This window comes from Ammodytes marinus (genome assembly GCF_949987685.1).
Source record: "Ammodytes marinus genome assembly, chromosome: 6".
Taxonomy (NCBI): Eukaryota; Metazoa; Chordata; class Actinopteri; order Uranoscopiformes; family Ammodytidae; genus Ammodytes; species Ammodytes marinus.
The window spans coordinates 29,610,447-29,629,798 of record NC_137235.1 but is presented as its reverse complement, the minus strand read 5'-3'; the positions used below and the strand labels follow the sequence as shown (position 1 = coordinate 29,629,798).

The 19,352-nt window shown below is 38.9% G+C and overlaps 1 protein-coding gene across 2 annotated transcripts; it reads left to right on the top strand.

Moving 5' to 3' along the window:
• Positions 1-1,680: 1,680 nt before the first annotated feature.
• On the top strand, positions 1,681-11,795 carry LOC307251998 (myosin heavy chain, fast skeletal muscle-like; the record flags this gene model as incomplete). Of its 2 annotated transcripts, none has more annotated exons than XM_080029512.1 (39): positions 1,681-1,887; positions 1,966-2,106; positions 2,211-2,367; positions 2,463-2,490; positions 2,571-2,670; positions 2,788-2,880; positions 2,964-3,027; positions 3,109-3,207; positions 3,300-3,403; positions 3,525-3,663; positions 3,810-3,928; positions 4,205-4,354; positions 4,453-4,623; positions 4,723-5,023; positions 5,148-5,218; positions 5,324-5,411; positions 5,542-5,659; positions 5,743-5,866; positions 5,984-6,120; positions 6,202-6,457; positions 6,541-6,783; positions 6,862-7,038; positions 7,117-7,262; positions 7,360-7,450; positions 7,542-7,931; positions 8,035-8,161; positions 8,243-8,361; positions 8,446-8,642; positions 8,777-8,960; positions 9,086-9,251; positions 9,649-9,773; positions 9,964-10,272; positions 10,352-10,555; positions 10,645-10,770; positions 10,864-11,034; positions 11,121-11,225; positions 11,317-11,412; positions 11,534-11,665; positions 11,775-11,795. In XM_080029512.1, 39 exons carry the CDS (start codon positions 1,681-1,683, stop codon positions 11,793-11,795), a joined length of 5,796 nt encoding a protein of 1,931 aa, XP_079885638.1. The 2 variants fall into 2 exon arrangements, with proteins under 2 accessions (XP_079885638.1, XP_079885637.1); XM_080029511.1 differs by having other exon boundaries at positions 1,963-2,106.
• Positions 11,796-19,352: the final 7,557 nt, after the last annotated feature.

Below are 19,352 nucleotides of genomic sequence, written 5' to 3'. Positions count from 1 at the left end.
GGAACTTCAACACTAAAATCCAAAATGTCAGAATGAAGTGCAAACAACACTTAAACAGATGTCAAATGATTTTAGTTATCCACACCACGTTCCATATTTAACTCATGCTGCATAAGGGAGCCAAATATGTGTCAGCGTGGCACTATGTACATGTTAGGTATGTTCTCTTTTAGAGATGAGGTTACTGTATACAACCAAAAAAGAATGACTGACCAATCTGTCTGCTTTGTCTGTAGCTAGTAGCTGTTTACTGAACATTTTTCATAACAATCAAATAAGTTTAGTTTGTGTGTTCACACTGAAGATGAAGCAATATTTCACCTTTTGTCATTTTTATGAATTTGACAAATTTGTGTTTGCAGTGTTGTGGATGAGTAGTGAAACTAGTAGGTTTGCAGTCACTTGCTGGCAGTTCAGTACTGTAAAGACATGTTTGCATAGTGAATTAAGTACCATCAACACTTCATTACACAGATGTCAAATGATTTAGTTATCCACACCACATATCGCCTTGGGTTACATTTTAACTGTGCTGCATAAGCAAGCCGGATTAAATAAAAGGAGCAAAATATGTGTCACTGGGATAGGAAACAACCAAATTTAAAGGGAATTTCAAATACTGTACTTAATAATTAATCACGAAAATTTAGAAAATGTTTTTATTTTTTGGCTCTCAGGCCAGTGAAAATATACAAGGGGCTAGTAAAAAGCTTGTCTTCTGGCCAAGTTGGGAAAAAATATTACGTTGAACCCTGCTGGGACATGGGCAATTTGGAGAAGTGTAATATAAATTATTTATGTTCTACAATCATGTAAAAAAAAAGTGTGTAGTAATCCACACCATGTTTGACATTTGGTTCCATATTTAGCTCATGCTGCATAAGCAAGCCAGATCATATAAAGGGAGCCAAAGCTGTGTCAGTGTGGCAGCCGGCCAGAGCAGTGTGTGAGGACCTTAGGTTACCCCAGCTTGTGGTAAGTGTTTGTTTCATCTCATCTGGAGATTTTCAAAGTAATCACTATTTGAGGAATTTGTTTAAAATATGAAGTAATTACTATATTTATAAAGTACATCTTGCCAAACTTTAACCCATATCTGAATATATGGATTATGTTTTCAACAGGATTGAGGAATATAAAAGATTTTTCACAGAGAGAGGCTCAGGTATGAACCTCTTTTAACTGTCTTACATTTGTATATACTTTGTGTGAAATATTTCATTTACTTGTTATTTGCCTGGTTATTGTTCATCTTATTACTTTCAACTCAGTCTAGAAAATATTTAGAATGGGCTAATGTTAAGTCTTTGTAATGAAGCAGGAATAACAGTTAGATGGAAAGATGGATATATATATATATATATATATATATATATATATATATATATATGGATGGATGGATGGATGGATGGATGGATGGATGGATGGATGGATGATAGATAGATAGATAGATAGATAGATAGATAGATAGATAGATAGATAGATAGATAGATAGATAGATAGATAGATAGATAGATAGATAGATAGATAGATAGATAGATAGATAGATTTGTTTGTTAATGTCTATTATTCAGTTTAACTTAGTTATTTTAGTATCATGTGACTTGAAGTTATTTGTTTAAAAAAAGATGAATAAGAATACTCAAATTTGCAATTACCTTACAGAAGTAACAAGCAACCATGAGTACTGACGCTGAGATGGAGGCTTACGGCAAAGCTGCCATTTACCTCCGTAAGCCAGAGAGGGAGAGACTTGAGGCTCAAACCTCGCCTTTTGACGCCAAGACTGCCTGCTATGTGGAAGATAAGGTGGAGTTGTTCTTGAAAGGACAAATAATCAAGAGGGATGGTGGCAAAGTCACTGTCAAAGTCTTGACCACTCAGGAGGTTAGTATCATAAAGTAAAAGTAATCTAGGAATGTTTTATGATCAGTTCTCATCGTGACAAATGTCTTGTTGCAGGAGGTGGTAGTTAAAGAAGAACAGGTCTTTCCAATGAACCCTCCCAAGTACGACAAAATTGAGGACATGGCCATGATGACCCATCTCAATGAAGCCTCTGTGCTGTATAACCTCAAAGAGCGATATGCAGCATGGATGATCTACGTAAGACAATCTGCCTAATGAGAAAAGAGAAATGCTGAAAATGGCTACACTTGTACTTGTGTGAATCTTTAAGTTAACTGTTGAATCTCTATGGTTACTTTCAGACCTACTCTGGGCTGTTCTGTGCCACTGTGAACCCCTACAAATGGCTCCCAGTGTACGATAGTGAGGTTGTAAATGCCTATAGAGGCAAGAAGCGTGTGGAGGCTCCACCCCACATCTTCTCTGTCTCTGACAACGCTTATCAGTTCATGAGTGCTGGTAAGTTATAACAACTCTAATATACAAATTACCATTTTATCAGGTTTCACTTGCAAGAAAAACATAGTAAATTCCATTGTTTTTATTTCTAACAGATAGGGAGAACCAGTCTGTCTTGATCACGTAAGTTTCACATTTGTTGACTTTGTTTACAATGATCAAATACTTTGAAGAAATTCTTATAAGTCTATGTCTATCCCCAGTGGAGAATCTGGTGCTGGAAAGACTGTGAACACCAAGCGTGTCATCCAGTACTTTGCAACAATCTCAGTAGCAGGCGGACAGAAGAGGGACGAGTCAAAGGTGTGATTATGTTATTGTATGAGTATAATTCAGCCTTATTTGAACGAAATATCTTTCAATGGAAAATAATTATAATAATAGTAATTTTCTGGTATCAATTCTCTATTTAAATTACAGGGGTCACTGGAGGATCAGATTATTGCAGCCAATCCCCTGCTGGAGTCCTATGGTAATGCCAAAACTGTGAGGAATGACAACTCTTCTCGTTTTGTAAGTACGGAGGGATTTTTACAACATATACTATAGAAATTCCAAATGTGCCGTGACATTAAATATTCCTATGTTCCAAACAGGGTAAATTCATCAGAATCCATTTCGGCAAAACTGGCAAACTGGCTAGTGCCGATATTGAGACATGTAAGTAACAATCCTCAGAGAGCATACGAATGTCTTTAACTGTGAGTTGGGCAGGCTGTGACGAATGAACAATGTTTGTAGATCTGCTGGAGAAGTCTAGAGTGACATACCAGCTTGCTGATGAAAGAGGCTATCACATCTTCTTCCAGTTGATGACCGGCCACAAACCTGAGATAGTTGGTAAAAGATTGAGTATATGCACAATGTTTTTTTTTTATTTCATTTGTATACATGACAATGCATTGAATTTTTCAAAATTCTTTGATCTCCAGAAATGTCCCTCCTCACAACCAACCCCTACGACTTCCCCATGTGTAGCATGGGTCAAATCACCGTGAAGAGCATTGATGACAAAGAAGAGCTGGATGCCACTGATGTGAGTGAACTTCAATTCAAAATATTGGCATTTATTATGAGCAGTAAATGCAACATCAGAACTGCTCTTGTAAAATAAGTTTTTAAATTGATTATTGTGTGGACAACTCCTTTGAAAATAGAACGCTATTGATATCCTGGGCTTCACTCATGAAGAGAAGAACAGCATCTACAAGATGACTGGTGCTATTCTTCACCATGGTAACATGAAGTTCAAGCAGAAGCAACGTGAGGAGCAGGCTGAGCCTGATGGCACAGAGGGTGAGAATTTCATGTTAGCTCAAAATGCATAGCTTAAAAACAACAGTAGGCCTATTACATGTCCTAGTCACTAAGGTATCTGTCATGATGGACAATCACTGTCACATACTGTATGTATTTACTGAAAATCTCTGAAATATTTTCAGATGCTGACAAGGTTGCTTACTTGCTGGGTCTGAACTCCGCTGACATGCTGAAGGCTTATTGCTTCCCCAGAGTGAAGGTCGGAAATGAGTTTGTCACCAAGGGACAGACTGTACCTCAGGTATTCAAGATATACTGTTTAAAAAAAACATTTTAACTTTAAGTAAAAGAAAACTGAGATGTGTAATCCCTCTTCGTTTAGTAACATCAGATGCCGTCTGTGAATTAGCTCTACTTTTATATTTGTTTAACAAATAACATTGAGTAAAGTATGAAAGTATTTTCCTTGATTATTTCGTCTTATCTCACTGGAAGTAGTTCAAAAAGACCAGCAATCCATAATTTTACAAAATAGCTGAATGAATCAAATCATTTTTTTTCTTTGTTTTTTCTTCAGGTGATGAACTCAGTGCCTGCCCTGGCCAAGTCTATCTATGAGAAGATGTTCTTGTGGATGGTCATTCGTATCAACCAGCAGCTGGACACTAAACAAGCAAGACAGTACTACATTGGTGTGCTGGATATTGCTGGCTTTGAAATCTTTGATGTAAGATTCATTTAAAGCAATCAGCAGATTAAACCTTTGATTTAAGAATAATTATTGTGGTGTGGAAGATATTATATTGATTATTTGTCCCCTCACAGTTCAACACCATGGAGCAGCTGTGCATCAACTTCACCAATGAGAAACTGCAACAGTTCTTCAACCACACCATGTTTGTACTGGAGCAAGAGGAGTACAAGAAGGAGGGTATTATCTGGGATTTCATTGACTTTGGCATGGACTTAGCTGCCTGTATTGAGCTGATTGAAAAGGTAATGATTCCATTTTTGAAATTAAATGTATTTGTTCTGTTGGTCTAAATTAGGCAACATCTAGCATTTAATGACATACCTCTTCCTGCTTTTTTCAAGCCCATGGGCATCTTCTCCATCCTTGAAGAGGAGTGCATGTTCCCCAAGGCCTCAGATACATCCTTCAAGAACAAGCTGTATGACCAGCATCTTGGAAAGAACATAGCATTTGAGAAACCAAAGCCAAAAAAGGGCAAGGCTGAGGCCCACTTCTCCCTGGTGCACTATGCTGGTACCGTGGACTACAATATCGCTGGCTGGCTGGACAAGAACAAGGATCCACTGAACGATTCCGTTATCCAGCTGTACCAGAAGTCCCCAGTTAAACTGCTGGCCAGTCTGTATCCTCCTGTTGTTGAGGGTATGATATTGACTTTAGCAAACTAAAACATACTTTCACTGTATATGTTTATAAGAGCAGCATGTGTTCATGTAAATTGTATTTATTGTTCTAACAATACATGTCTACTTAAAATCGTCAACAGAGACTGGCGGTGCAAAGAAGGGAGGCAAGAAGAAGGGTGGTTCCATGCAGACTGTGTCTTCGCAGTTTAGGGTAATGTTTAACACTGTACATTATAGTATCAAATCATATCTCAGTTTATACCAAAACTCACAATTGTTGCACTTTTTGACACGAGTTACCATTTTGGATCTACAGGAGAACTTGGGCAAGCTGATGACTAATTTGAGGGCAACCCATCCTCACTTTGTGCGCTGCCTGATTCCCAATGAGTCAAAGACTCCAGGTACATAGAGAACGTAATGTATTACAGATGTGTGAGTGTTGTTGATATGTTTTATTTTACTGTGTGCTGCTCCAACAAGGAGACTTACTAATTATTTCAAATATGTAATTAAGAAATGTCATTTGTATAGGATTGATGGAGAACTTCCTGGTTATCCACCAGCTCAGGTGTAATGGTGTGCTGGAGGGTATCAGAATCTGCACAAAAGGTTTCCCAAGCAGAATCCTCTATGCTGACTTTAAGCAGAGGTAACAGTGTCTATTTTAACAGAAGTTTGATGTAGAGTATTAAAAGAAAATTCTCTCACTGACCATTTACTCTCATTAAAAAGGTATAAGGTGCTGAATGCCAGTGTCATCCCTGAGGGCCAGTTCATTGACAACAAGAAGGCTTCAGAGAAGCTGCTTGGGTCTATTGATGTTCCTCATGACGAGTACAAATTCGGACACACCAAGGTAAGAACCTTGCTTTACGTATGTTACTTACGTGAGTTCGTATGGAATTTGTTTGTTTCAGAGGGTATTCACTATGTACTTCATCCTGTATTAATTCAATTGTATTTCATCATTCAGGTGTTCTTCAAGGCCGGACTGCTGGGTCTCCTTGAGGAGATGAGAGATGAAAAGCTATCATCTCTGGTCGGAATGACTCAGGCTCTGGCTCGTGGTTATCTCATGAGAACAGAATTTGTGAAGATGATGGAGAGGAGGCATGTTAAAAACAATCAATTCTGAATAATGGTACGGAAATTACAAACAACACTTCCATAACAGCAACTTCTTCTCCACAGGGAAGCTGTCTTTACAATCCAGTACAACATCCGCTCATTCATGAATGTGAAACACTGGCCATGGATGAAGGTGTACTACAAGATCAAGCCTCTGCTGCAGTCTGCTGAAACTGAAAAGGAGCTTGCTAGCATGAAGGAGAACTATGAAAAAATGACAACAGACCTGGCTGCTGCTTTAGCCAAGAAGAAGGAACTGGAGCAGAAGCTGGTGTCCCTCTTGCAGGAAAAGAATGATTTGTCGCTGCAAGTAGCATCTGTAAGTAGACATCAACTGACTGTTTTACCTTTTTAAGTTTTTCAGAATTGATTGTTAACCTCTATTTTCATGAAATGAATTAGGAAGGAGAGAATCTGTCAGATGCCGAGGAGAGATGTGAAGGACTTATCAAGAGTAAGATTCAGTTGGAGGCCAAACTCAAAGAGACAACCGAGAGACTGGAGGACGAAGAAGAAATCAATGCAGAGCTCACTGCCAAGAAGAGAAAGCTGGAGGATGAATGCTCTGAGCTCAAGAAAGATATTGATGACCTGGAGCTTACCTTGGCTAAAGTGGAAAAGGAGAAACATGCCACTGAGAACAAGGTTTGAAAATATGAATATTATATTGCAGGTCAAGTAACATTAGAGTATTACTATTTAACATCTTTCTGAAAAACATAGGTGAAGAACCTGACCGAGGAGATGGCCTCTCAGGATGAGAGCCTGGCTAAGCTGACTAAAGAAAAGAAAGCCCTTCAGGAGGCTCATCAGCAGACTCTTGATGACCTTCAGGCAGAGGAAGACAAAGTCAACACTCTGACCAAAGCAAAGACCAAGCTTGAACAGCAAGTGGATGATGTAAGTTTACAAATTCACTTTCGAGTGGCAAAGCAAAATTCTTCATGAGCATAACTTATAACTTATATGAATGTTCAGCTTGAGGGTTCTCTGGAGCAAGAGAAGAAGCTGCGTATGGACCTTGAGAGATCCAAGAGGAAGCTTGAGGGGGACCTGAAACTGGCCCAGGAAAGCATCATGGATCTTGAGAATGACAAGCAGCAGTCTGATGAGAAAATTAAAAAGTAAGTTTCTTTGTGAATTTTAACAAATACCTGTATTTTGAATGAGGTGTTCCACTGCTTGAACTCTTACCATGAACTCTATCTATTAATCTCACAGGAAGGACTTTGAAATCAGTCAGTACCTTAGCAAGATTGAGGATGAGCAGTCAATGGGTGCTCAGCTTCAGAAGAAGATCAAGGAGCTTCAGGTGACATATTGTCTTACATAAAACATACCTCATCTATTTTGTGTTTATGAAGCGAAAGTTCAATGAAAGGCAACTCACCTACATTCAACAGGCCCGTATTGAGGAACTGGAGGAAGAGATTGAGGCTGAGCGTGCTGCTCGTGCCAAGGTTGAGAAGCAGAGAGCTGATCTCTCCAGGGAACTTGAAGAGATCAGTGAGAGGCTTGAGGAGGCCGGCGGTGCCACTGCTGCTCAGATTGAGATGAACAAGAAGCGTGAAGCTGAATTCCAGAAGCTCCGTCGTGACCTTGAGGAGTCCACTCTGCAGCATGAAGCTACTGCTGCAGCTCTTCGCAAGAAGCAGGCTGACAGCGTTGCCGAGCTGGGAGAACAGATCGACAACCTCCAGCGTGTCAAGCAGAAGCTTGAGAAGGAAAAGAGTGAATACAAGATGGAGATTGATGACCTCTCCAGCAACATGGAGGCTGTTGCAAAAGCAAAGGTACAAATCACATTAATGTTTAAAAAAAAAAAAAAGTAGAAAAGCAAAATAAGGTAATTCTATAAAAATTACTTCATGATCTGATCTCTGTTTTCCTCATTAGGGAAATCTTGAAAAGATGTGCCGTACTCTTGAGGACCAACTTAGCGAACTGAAGACCAAGAATGATGAAAATGTTCGTCAAATGAATGACATTGGTGGACAGAAAGCACGTCTCCTGACAGAAAATGGTATATAAGTAATCAGTCGATGAAGTGTATATTTGAGCAAAATAACACAAAATAATGTATCATGACATTTTTTCACAATAGGGGAGTTCAGCCGTCAAATTGAAGAGAAAGAAGCTCTTGTGTCCCAGCTGACCAGAGGCAAACAGGCCTTCACACAGCAGATTGAAGAGCTGAAGAGACAGATTGAAGAGGAGGTTAAGGTAAGAAAAAGCTAGTTGTGTATAAATCAAATGCATGTGTGCTATTTAGAAACTTTGCAAACTGAAAATGATTTCTTACACCAGGCCAAGAATGCTCTTGCCCATGGACTGCAATCAGCCCGCCATGACTGTGACCTGCTGAGAGAGCAGTTTGAGGAGGAGCAGGAGGCCAAAGCTGAGCTGCAGCGTGGGATGTCAAAGGCCAACAGTGAGGTGGCTCAGTGGAGAACTAAGTATGAAACTGATGCTATCCAGCGCACTGAGGAGCTTGAGGAGTCCAAGTGAGTACAATTCAAACCATTAAATGACGTGACCGATTGTAATGTTAATCTTGTATCTAAAAAATATGTAATTATTTGTAGTTCATTCATGTACTAGTTTTTCACAAAGAGATCAAATGCAACTTTTCAAACAGGAAAAAGCTTGCCCAGCGCCTTCAGGAGGCTGAGGAGCAGATTGAGGCAACCAATTCCAAATGTGCTTCTCTGGAGAAAACCAAACAGAGGCTCCAAAGTGAGGTGGAGGACCTCATGATTGATGTGGAGAGGGCTAATGCTCTGGCTGCCAACCTGGACAAGAAGCAGAGGAACTTTGACAAGGTACAAACACTCACTTTGTTTGTCCCAGCCATAGCAACAATATAATAATATGTACATATTTATATATGTTTTTTATATTACCATTTACTAAATGACCAACTGATCTGTATCAATGGTGTTTTCAGGTCTTGGCAGAGTGGAAACAGAAGTTTGAGGAGGGTCAGGCAGAGCTTGAGGGAACTCAGAAGGAGGCTCGTTCTGTTGGCACTGAGCTCTTCAAAATGAAGAACTCCTATGAAGAATCTCTGGATCAGCTGGAGACAATGAAGCGGGAAAACAAGAACCTGCAGCGTAAGTTTTTGCGACATTATATTCTATTCAACACATGGTGGTGGTAGGATGGCCTAGAGGAAAGGTGGCCGACCAGTAACCATGAGTTTGCTGGTTCGATCCCTGGCACCGGACAGGCTGGTATTATGTCTACGGTGCCCACCATCTCTACCATTGTGTCCTTGAGCAAGACACTTAACCCCAAACTGCTCCAGGGCTGCTGTACTTCGGCTGACCCTGCGCTCTGACCCCCTCCGAAGTGTGGTAACTTGAGAGGGGATATGCGAAAAGACAAATTTCAATGTAACCATTGACTAATAAAAGTAACTTAACTTAACTTAATGGATGTTTTAGAACAAATCATCCATATTTCACATATAAAGGCTTAACAACATAAAACACATGTATCTTTCTACAGAGGAGATCTCAGATCTGACTGAACAGATTGGTGAGACTGGCAAGAGCATCCATGAGCTGGAGAAATCCAAAAAGCAAGTGGAGACCGAGAAGTCTGAAATCCAGACAGCTCTTGAAGAGGCTGAGGTACATTTAAGAGGAGACCCTAAACAAATAATTCGATTATAAATCCATCATTGACAAACATAATATGAACGCTGTGCAGCCGACCTGACTCTTTTCTTTCTTTCTTTCTTTCTTTCTTTCTTTCTTTCTTTCTTTCTTTCTTTCTTTCTTTCTTTCTTTCTTTCTTTCTTTCTTTCTTTCTTGTCATTAGGGAACTCTGGAACACGAAGAGTCTAAGATCCTGCGTGTCCAGCTTGAGCTCAACCAGATTAAGGGTGAGGTAGACAGGAAGCTGGCAGAAAAAGATGAGGAGATGGAGCAGATCAAGAGGAATAGCCAGAGGGTGATTGACTCAATGCAGAGCACATTGGATTCTGAGGTCAGAAGCAGGAACGATGCCCTGAGGATCAAAAAGAAGATGGAGGGAGACCTGAATGAGATGGAGATTCAGCTTAGCCACGCCAACCGCCAGGCTTCTGAGTCCCAGAAGCAGCTTAGGAATGTCCAGGCACAGTTTAAGGTATTGTAAGACACAGGTGTTGTTACACAGTGGTCAGTCTAACTAAATGTTGGCATTCATTTTGATATGTTTTCACTAGGATGCACAACTGCACCTTGATGATGCTGTCAGAGCACAGGAGGATCTCAAAGAACAAGCTGCTATGGTGGATCGTAGGAATGGTCTCATGGTAGCTGAGATCGAGGAACTTAGAGCTGCTCTGGAACAGACAGAGAGAAGCCGCAAAATCGCTGAGCAGGAGCTGGTGGACGCAAGTGAGCGTGTTGGACTTCTGCACTCCCAGGTGAACACTTTTTCAACATTTCTCCACTAATTTACAAATCTAAATATTTGTCAGGCAAGTGATAACTTAACTTATTTCTGATCTTTTAGAACACAAGTCTTCTTAACTCCAAGAAGAAGCTTGAGACTGACCTGGTCCAGGTCCAGGGTGAAGTGGATGATACGGTTCAGGAAGCAAGGAATGCAGAGGAGAAGGCAAAGAAGGCTATCACTGATGTAGGTTTACATTTCACGTGTTCTTAATTTTAGTTTCAAAAAGAAATAAAGGTGCTTTTTCCAGACATTTTTCATTAACATTATTTCCTCTAGGCTGCTATGATGGCTGAGGAGCTGAAGAAGGAGCAAGATACTAGTTCTCACTTGGAAAGGATGAAGAAGAACCTGGAGGTCGGTGTTAAGGACCTGCAGCACCGCTTGGATGAGGCTGAGAACCTGGCCATGAAGGGTGGCAAGAAGCAGCTTCAGAAACTTGAGTCTAGGGTAAGAAATGAATGATAAGAGTTTGTACAGCTGAAGCAAGACTTTGAAAAAGTTTCGATACCTTATGTCTTTCTTGTGTTCTATAGGTGCGTGAGCTGGAGGCCGAGATTGAGGCTGAGCAGAGACGTGGAGGAGATGCTATTAAGGGTGTCCGCAAATATGAGAGGAGGGTGAAGGAGCTTACCTACCAGGTACAACCACATTAAGATTTAAACATGTAAACATCTACTACATGTATATCATTGAGAACATTTTACCATGCAAATTTTATTTGTATAACAGACTGAAGAGGACAAGAAAAACGTTGCCAGGCTGCAGGATCTGGTTGACAAGTTGCAGCTTAAGGTTAAGGCCTACAAGAGGCAATCTGAGGAGGCGGTAAGGGACAACATATATATTTTTAACACTAAAAACTTGATGTTGTGTCAGATTTAACATACACATAGAAGACCTTGGATCTTTTGGATAATCAAAAACGTCCATTTCTATCTTACTCCAGGAGGAGCAGGCCAATGTACATCTCTCCAAGTGCAGGAAGGTTCAGAATGAGCTAGAGGAGGCTGAGGAGCGCGCTGACATTGCAGAATCACAGGTCAACAAAATGAGAGCAAAGAGCCGTGACTCTGGCAAGGTAAATATACAACTGCGTTTTGGCACAGAAAAATACATTTTAAATTAAAAAGTACTCAACATGTATTTTATTACCTAATCAAACCCTTTTTTATTTGTGTGTGTTTTAGGGAAAGGAGGCGGCTGAGTAAACCATTCCAGCTAATGGGTTGTTTCTAATCATATAATATGATGTGAAATGAATGATAACGCAATAAAAGCATTTGATCTTAAATTGCTATTTGTGTCATTTTGATCTTATTGTGTCCTCAAAAATAAGCAAATGTTAGTTTTGTAAAAATGTATATAAAGGTCCTTTCTGTAAAGTATTATAAGCATATTCATAAGATGTTATTTATAATGCTTTATAAATTGCAATATAAATGGTAACACTTTATAATAATGTTAATTTATTAGTCACTCATTAATAAGTCCCATACAAGTCATTAGATAATGATGAACTAATCATTTAATAAAAGCAGTAATATATATTTGTGTTATGTTTACATATCACAAATGTGTTGTAAGTCATCTATTAAGTGAAATCTATTCGACTGTGTCAGGTTTCTGGAAAAGACACACAAGAACCCAATTGCAAGACACAGGAAACAGTTCAGATTCAAAAACAGATTTAATGAAGTGGATGTCGAACCAGGTAGCATAGCTAACATTACCAGTGGGAGCAGTGGCGTAACTTTGATGTTCATATTGGTGGGGACACATTTTGGCGAAACGTCACACAATTTGGCGAAACACCCTCGCCCCAGACCCAGCATCCAACCGCTCACTAGTTTATTAACCAAACCAGTTTTATCATGTATCTATGTACAGTTTAGTCAAGGGTCGAGCGGCTATCAATCGTTTTGCACAAAAAAACTTATTATATTCATACATCCTTGGCTGCTTATGTTTCACAGTAGGGCTGTCCCCGACTAAGAATTTCAGTTTACGAGTGAACCGGGGAGTTGGAGCGCAGCTGAAGCGCGAGCGTGCCCGAGCCTCGGCGAGCCGGTGAGAGAGAAACAACACAGAGCCGGTGACGGCTGCAGAGAATGGTGATTAGCGCGAGTAAAAAAGACAAGATGCTCGCGGCCTACGGGGGCTTAATTGTTTCCAAGGTGACCTATCTTTACTACAGCACATAGCAGAGCAGAATCAATAGGCATATGTGGTGCGCAATCTGCACAGCGCAAATGTACATCTGCTTTGGTTTTTTCTTTTGCCATTTTCTCTTTAGTTGACCACTCTTCTTCTATGGCGTTTGAAGTACGACGCTGAAGTTGGCAGCTGATTCGCAGCAGCCGATTCGGCAGTTAAGGAAAAGTTAAGGGATTCTTAAGGAGCGGCGAAGTGACTGATTCTCCGTTGTTTAACCTCCTAAATCGCCGCAGTAAAGCCACATTAATTAGTCCAGATTATCTAAGAGAGTCTAACCATTCTTTAAAAACAGTTTAAAATTGATTTAACCTTTATTAAGTTTGTTTAAAAGAAAGAGAGGGGAGATTTCACTGCTTTTTTTGCATCTGGACCACATTAGAACTGGTCCTGATTGAAAACCACTGCACCTAGACTCTTCAAATCTGGACTAGAATATCACATAGAGGCTATACATTATAGAAAACATAGTTTCTGATTTGTGAAACTTTTTTCCTATTTGTGAAAATGAAATAAAGGCACATGTCAACGCTTTTTTGGGGTCTAGACCACATTAGAACTGGTCCTGATTGAAAACCACCGCACATAGACTCTTCAAATCGTGACTAGAATATCACAGAGAGGCTATACATTATAGAAAAAATAGTTTCTGATTTGTGAAAGTTTTTTTCTATTTGTGAAAATGCAAAGAATGCACATTTTAATGGTGTTTAGTGGTCTAGGCCGCATTAGAACTAGGGTTGCTGGACGGGTCCCGGGATTTCGGGATTCCCGTGAAATGAGTCAGTCCGGGAGTACCGGAAATTGGCCGCGGGACCCGTCCTCCCGTTTTTTTTTTTTTTTCGTTTTTTTTGAGGGGGGATATTTTTTTTAATAAGCTACAATGAATAAAACAAAGGCTACACAATATTTTGTGTGAAATGTATTTTTTAGACAGGCAGGCATACGAAATACCAGCGCCTCTACAATACTGAAAGTGCTGTGTCCGAGGAAGAGTCTGATGATACCCAAGAATATGCGTATCAGCCAGAGCCAAGCGAGCAGACGATGACCCAGAGCCTTACTGCACATCTGCAGCAGGCAGTCATTAGCCTCGTTAGAGATGTCGCCGTCTTGCTCAGACCTGCGCAATTATGACGCTCGGCTTGCTGAGCGCACAGCATTTTTGTTGTGCGCTCAGCAAGACTGGCTTCATAGTTGCGCAGGTCTGAGCAAGACGGCTCCAAGTCGAACGAGGCTAATGACTGCATGCAATGTCCCGAGCCAGACCAGAGGTATGGGAATGACCTCCACAAAATAATTTCAAACGAGTTTGCGCTCTTCGAGGCAACCAAAGAGCGACCCAAACACCTGCAGCAGCTCTACTCTGCACTTTCCACCATACAGCCGACGTCCGTGGAAGAAAGAGCGTTCTCGGTGTCAGTTTGTGACAAAGCTCAGAAACAGGCTGAGCAGTGTTTCTTGAGGTCACACTTCATGAAAGTAAAAGAAAGGAAAGCTGGAAAGTAATCTTGCTTAGCGTGTCAGTTTGAATAGGCTGTTAGTTCTGTCATGTCTTATTTCACACGTTAAGAGCAATCGGTAGTGCATTTTTTGTTATTTGCCTATCCTTTGGAAAATATTCAATTTAAACTGATTTCGTTCATAGAAATAAAAATAGATTGTTTGAAATACATTTGTTCGCCAAACACCGTTTTTTGGCCATGTTTTGATATTGAACCTCTGTGAAACATTTTTCGTATTTTCTTCATAAAAACACCGTTTTCAATAGGCCTATTTAACTTCTGGAAAATATTTTGCCTAATTTGAATGGCTTTTCTTCATGTTATTTAAGTAGAAATAAAACGTGATGTAATATAGCCTTGTTCTGCTGCATTTATGTATCTATTGGCATTGATTTAGTCCCGTTAAAGTAGTATTAAAGGGCAATAATGGTTTCAACGGGAAATCCCGTGAGGAGCTCTGAAATCCCGGGATTTGAAAAGGGGCCATTTCGGGAAATTTCAGCAACCCTAATTAGAACTGGTCCTGATTGAAAACCACTGCACCTAAACTCTTCAAATCTGGACTAGAATATCACAGAGAGGCTATACATTATAGAAAACATAGTTTCTGATTTGTGAAACTTTTTTTCTATTTGTGAAAATTAAATAAAGGCAAATGTCAAGGCTTTTTTGGGGTCCAGACCGCATTAGAACTGGTCCTGATTGAAAACCACTGCACCTAGACTCTTCAAATCTGGACTAGAATATCACAGAGAGGCTATACATTATAGAAAACATAGTTTCTGATTTGTGAAAGTTTTTTTCTATTTGTGAAAATGAAATAAAGGCACATGTCAACGCTTTTTTTGGGTCCAGACCGCATTAGAACTGGTCCTGATTGAAAACCAATGCATCTAGACTCTTCAAATCTGGACTAGAATATCACAGAGAGGCTATACATTATGGAAAACATAGTTTCTGATTTGTTAAACTTTTTTTCTATTTGTGAAAATGAAATAAAGGCAAATGTCAAGGCTTTTTTTGCATCTGGACCACATTAGAACTGGTCCTGATTGAAAACCACTCCAAGTAGACTCTTCAAATCTGGACTAGAATATCACAGAGAGGTTATACATTTTGGAAAACATAGTTTCTGATTTGTGAAACTTTTTTCCTATTTGTGAAAATGCAATAAAGATACATTTCAAGGTTTTTTTTGGGTCCAGACCGCATTAGAACTGGTCCTGATTGAAAACCACTGCACCTAGACTCTTCAAATCTGGACTAGAATATCACAGAGAGGCTATACATTATAGAAAACATAGTTTCTGATTTGTGAAAGTTTTTTTCTATTTGTGAAAATGCAAAGAATGCACATTTTAATGGTGTTTAGTGGTCTGGTCCTGATTGAAAACCACTGCACCTACACTCTTCAAATCTGGACTAGAATATCACAGAGAGGCTATACATTATAGAAAACATAGTTTCTGATTTGTGAAACTTTTTTTCTATTTGTGAAAATTAAATAAAGGCAAATGTCAAGGCTTTTTTGGGGTCTAGAACACATTAGAACTGGTCCTGATTGAAAACCACTGCACCTAGACTCTTCAAATCTGGACTAGAATATCACAGAGAGGCTATACATTATAGAAAACATAGTTTCCGATTTGTGAAAGTTTTTTTCTATTTGTGAAAATGAAATAAAGGCACATGTCAACGCTTTTTTTGGCTCCAGACCGCATTAGAACTGGTCCTGATTGAAAACCACTGCAAGTAGACTCTTCAAAGCTGGACTAGAATATCACAGAGAGGCTATACATTATAGAAAACATAGTTTCTGATTTGTGAAACTTTTTTTCTATTTGTGAAAATGCAAAGAATGCACATTTTAATGGTGTTTAGTGGTCTAGGCCGCATTAGAACTGGTCCTGATTGAAAACCACTGCACCTACACTCTTCAAATCTGGACTAGAATATCAAAGAGAGGCTATACATTATAGAAAACATAGTTTCTGATTTGTGAAACTTTTTTTCTATTTGTGAAAATGAAATAAAGGCACATGTCAACGCTTTTTTTGGGTCCAGACCGCATTAGAACTGGTCCTGATTGAAGACCACTGCAAGTAGACTCTTCAAATCTGGACTAGAATATCACAGAGAGGCTATACATTATAGAAAACATAGTTTCTGATTTGTGAAACTTTTTTCCTATTTGTGAAAATGCAAAAAAGTTAAATTTCAATAATTTTTTTGGGTCCAGACCGCATTAGAACTGGTCCTGATTGAAAACCACTGCACCTACACTCTTCAAATCTGGACTAGAATATCAAAGAGAGGCTATACATTATAGAAAACATAGTTTCTGATTTGTGAAACTTTTTTTCTATTTGTGAAAATGAAATAAAGGCAAATGTCAAGGCTTTTTTGGGGTCTAGACCGCATTAGAACTGGTCCTGATTGAAAACCACTGCACCTAGACTCTTCAAATCTGGACTAGAATATCACAGAGAGGCTATACATTATAGAAAACATAGTTTCTGATTTGTGAAAGTTTTTTCTATTTGTGAAAATGAAATAAAGGCACATGTCAACGCTTTTTTTGGGTCCAGACTGCATTAGAACTGGTCCTGATTGAAGACCACTGCACGTAGACTCTTCAAATCTGGACTAGAATATCACAGAGAGGCTATACATTATAGAAAACATAGTTTCTGATTTGTGAAACTTTTTTCCTATTTGTGAAAATGCAAAAAAGTTACATTTCAATAATTTTTTTGGGTCCAGACCGCATTAGAACTGGTCCTGATTGAAAACCACCGCATCTAAACTCTTCAAATCTGGACTAGAATATCACAGAGAGGCTATACATTATGGAAAACATAGTTTCTGATTTGTGAAACTTTTTTTCTATTTGTGAAAATGAAATAAAGGCACATGTCAACGCTTTTTTTGCATCTGGACCACATTAGAACTGGTCCTGATTGAAAACCACTGCAAGTAGACTCTTCAAATCTGGAATAGAATATCACAGAGAGGCTATACATTTTGGAAAACATAGTTTCTGATTTGTGAAACTTTTTTCCTATTTGTGAAAATGCAATAAAGATACATTTCAAGGTTTTTTTGGGTCCAGACCGCATTAGAACTGGTCCTGATTGAAAACCACTGCATCTAGACTCTTCAAATCTGGACTAGAATATCACAGAGAGGCTATACATCATAGAAAACATAGTTTCTGATTTTTGAAACTTTTTTTCTATTTGTGAAAATGAAATAAAGGCACATGTCAACGCTTTTTTTGCATCTGGACCACATTAGAACTGGTCCTGATTGAAAACCACTGCACCTAGACTCATCAAATCGTGACTAGAATATCACAGAGAGGCTATACATTATGGAAAACATAGTTTCTGATTTGTGAACCTTTTTTTCTATTTGTGAAAATGCAAAGAATGCACATTTTAATGGTGTTTAGTGGTCTAGGCCGCATTAGAACTGGTCCTGATTGAAAACCACTGCACCTACACTCTTCAAATCTGGACTAGAATATCACAGAGAGGCTATACATTATAGAAAACATAGTTTCTGATTTGTGAAACCTTTACCCTATCTGTGAAAATGCAATAAAGGCACATGTCAACGCTTTTTGGGGATTCAGACCGCATTAGAAATGGTCCTGATTGAAAACCACTGCACCTAGACTCTTCAAATCTGGACTAGAATATCACAGTGAGGCTATACATTATAGAAAACATAGTTTCTGATTTGTGAAACTTTTTTTCTATTTGTGAAAATTAAATAAAGGCAAATGTCAAGGCTTTTTTGGGGTCTAGACCACATTAGAACTGGTCCTGATTGAAAACCACTGCACCTAGACTCTTCAAATCTTGACTATATTATCATAGTGAGGCTATAGATTATGGAAAACATAGTTTTCGATTTGTGAAACTTTTTTTCTATTTGTGAAAATGAAATAAAGGCACATGTCAACGCTTTTTTTGCATCTAGACCACATTAGAACTGGTCCTGAATGAAAACCACTGCACCTAGACTCTTCAAATCTGGACTAGAATATCACAGAGAGGCTATACATTATGGAAAACATAGTTTCTGATTTGTGAAACGTTTTTCCTATTTGTGAAAATGCAAAAAATTTAAATTTCAATAATTTTTTTGGGTCCAGACCGCATTAGAACTGGTCCTGATTGAAGACCACTGCAAGTAGACTCTTCAAATCTGGACTAGAATATCACAGAGAGGCTATACATTATAGAAAACATAGTTTCTGATTTGTGAAAGTTTTTTTCTATTTGTGAAAATGAAATAAAGGCACATGTCAACGCTTTTTGGGGATTCAGACCGCATTAGAAATGGTCCTGATTGAAAACCACTGCACCTAGACTCTTCAAATCTGGACTAGAATATCACAGTGAGGCTATACATTATAGAAAACATAGTTTCTGATTTGTGAAACTTTTTTTCTATTTGTGAAAATTAAATAAAGGCAAATGTCAAGGCTTTTTTGGGGTCTAGACCACATTAGAACTGGTCCTGATTGAAAACCACTGCACCTAGACTCTTCAAATCTTGACTAGATTATCATAGTGAGGCTTTAGATTATGGAAAACATAGTTTTCGATTTGTGAAACTTTTTTTCTATTTGTGAAAATGAAATAAAGGCACATGTCAACGCTTTTTTTGCATCTAGACCACATTAGAACTGGTCCTGAATGAAAACCACTGCACCTAGACTCTTCAAATCTGGACTAGAATATCACAGAGAGGCTATACATTATGGAAAACATAGTTTCTGATTTGTGAAACGTTTTTCCTATTTGTGAAAATGCAAAAAATTTAAATTTCAATTATTTTTTTGGGTCCAGACCGCATTAGAACTGGTACTGATTGAAAACCACTGCAACTAGACTCTTCAAATCTGGACTAGAATATCACAGAGAGGCTATACATTATAGAAAACATAGTTTCTGATTTGTGAAAGTTTTTTTCTATTTGTGAAAATGAAATAAAGGCACATGTCAACGCTTTTTTTGGGTCCAGACCGCATTAGAA